Source organism: Dipodomys merriami, unplaced genomic scaffold (assembly GCF_024711535.1).
Source record: "Dipodomys merriami isolate MVZ:Mamm:240054 unplaced genomic scaffold, mDipMer1.0.p SCAF_91, whole genome shotgun sequence".
Classification (NCBI taxonomy): Eukaryota; Metazoa; Chordata; class Mammalia; order Rodentia; family Heteromyidae; genus Dipodomys; species Dipodomys merriami.
Genome location: NW_027206524.1, coordinates 1,381,506 through 1,383,491, shown reverse-complemented (window position 1 = coordinate 1,383,491; position 1,986 = coordinate 1,381,506). Strand labels below are relative to the sequence as shown.

The 1,986-nt window shown below is 40.6% G+C and overlaps 1 protein-coding gene across 1 annotated transcript; it reads right to left on the bottom strand.

The window, feature by feature from the left end:
• Window positions 1-519: 519 nt before the first annotated feature.
• Window positions 520-1,416, bottom strand: LOC138821322 (olfactory receptor 8B12-like). The gene has a single exon (XM_070013458.1). The coding sequence runs from the start codon at window positions 1,414-1,416 to the stop codon at window positions 520-522; it is 897 nt and encodes a 298-aa protein (XP_069869559.1).
• Window positions 1,417-1,986: the final 570 nt, after the last annotated feature.

Sequence of the window (1,986 nt, the reverse complement as noted above, 5' to 3'; positions counted from 1 at the left end):
TTGCTGCTGTTTTTAATGTACTTACAATGTTCTATGATTTTTTTGTTTCTTTTGTATGTTCTTTCCCCATGGTATAACCCGTTTTCATGGTATTTGATTCTGGTGCCCAGTATCTTGTATATACATTTTTCTAATTTGGGGAGGGGAGGGAAATAACAAAATGCTGCATAAGGATACAGGTTGACCATTGTAGCAAAGAAATGTACAAGACACCATGTTGAAAACGAACTTTACAACTTGTGGGGGAGGGAAGAGGTGGGGAGTTGAGAGGGAAGGGATGGCAGGGGAAAAACAAAGGAGAGGGTAACAATGCTTGAAAGGAAATGTACTCATTACTCATATAACTGTAACCCCTCTGTATAGTACCTTTACAATAAGAAACATATTTAGTTTAAAAAAAACTAGTCTGGGCAAAAAAAAACTAAAAAGTCTCAGTAGAGAGCAGATAGCATTGAATTTGGCTTCCTTCACTGAAAATAGAAATAAAGAAAATTCTGATCAAGTTTTATATTCTTCTTCTCAATCACTTTCAAGAAAAGACATTTCTACTAAGGTTTTCTTCAGGGCAATTTTGATATCCTTATTCTTCAGGCTATAGATTAATAGGCTGAACATGGCCACCACTTTTCGCTGGTCCAGCAACAAAATAGAAGGTGGTTTGAAGTACATAAAGGCTCCTGACCCAAAGAAAAGAGATACCACAATAATATGGGAGCTGCAGGTTCTGAAGGCTTTGGACCTACCAGCATAGAAGCTAATATGGAGAATGTTGGAAAGGATAAAACCATAAGAAATAAAAATAGTAACAATGGTGATACCAATGTCAACGGTCACAATAATAAAGACCACGGGTGGATGTATGTAAGAACTATTACAGGCTAGTTCAAGGAGGGGAATGATGTCACACATATAGTGATTGATCAGGTTATCTGCATGAAAGGTTACGAACATTATATTTCCCAAGTGGGCTACAGACCCCAAAACTCCCATCCCATAGATGCCAGCCAAAAGGAAGAAACACATTTGGGGAGACCTAATAACCTTGCACAACAGTGGTTTACAGATGGCGATATAGCGATCATAAGCCATTGCTGATAGGATGTAGGATTCAGAAAAGACAAAGAAACAGGAGAAAAAGAATTGAGTTATACACCCAGCATAGGAAATTATGTTCTTCTTTAAGACAAAACCTATGAGTATTTTAGGGGTGAGGGTAGTGGAGTAACTGAAATCTATGAAAGACAGGTTGAAGAGGAAGAAGTCCATTGGAATATGTAGGTGAGAGTTCAACCCAATCAAAGCTATTAGGCCCAAGTTCCCCACCACAGTGACCACATAGAAACTTAGAAACAGGAAGAAGAGCGGCATCTGGAGTCTTGGCTGATCTCTTAAGCCTGAAAGGGTGAACTCTGTCATTCTCCTCTAGGAGGGTCAATGAAGGGAAGAGAAAAGAGTCAACTTCACTGGCTACACACCCTGGAAGTTCATGGAAGCTATGGGATAGAAGAAGAAGAAAAGAGACATCTATGGGCTATGGCACTAACTGGGGTTAGGTATTCTTACAACTGCTGAGAGGCAACTACTCTAATGAAGCACACAGTTGGTGATGCAGGCACTCACTGCTTCAGCCTGAACCACACTGCTGTTCTCTACTGCCCCTAATCCATGTCTTTCTTGAAGATGGAAATCAGTCTAAAGGAAAGAAATGGGCAACTTGAAGCTCAGACAACTCTGATTCTGCTTCTCCACTTTCAGAGTCAATTGTGCTAGTTTATTTAGTGCTGCACAACACGATTTCTGGTTGCCTCCTGAAGTTCCTGTACAGTTTCCAGGGAAGGGATGGCATCCCTTTCTAGAACCATGGATGGTGGGGAACTGAAGATCTTTTGTTAGAGATCTTAGTACGCATGTTACAGAGGCACCCATGGGACCATTGCCCCAGAGTCTGTCTCTGGCAGAGAAGAGATTCCATGTACTTTTGATAAG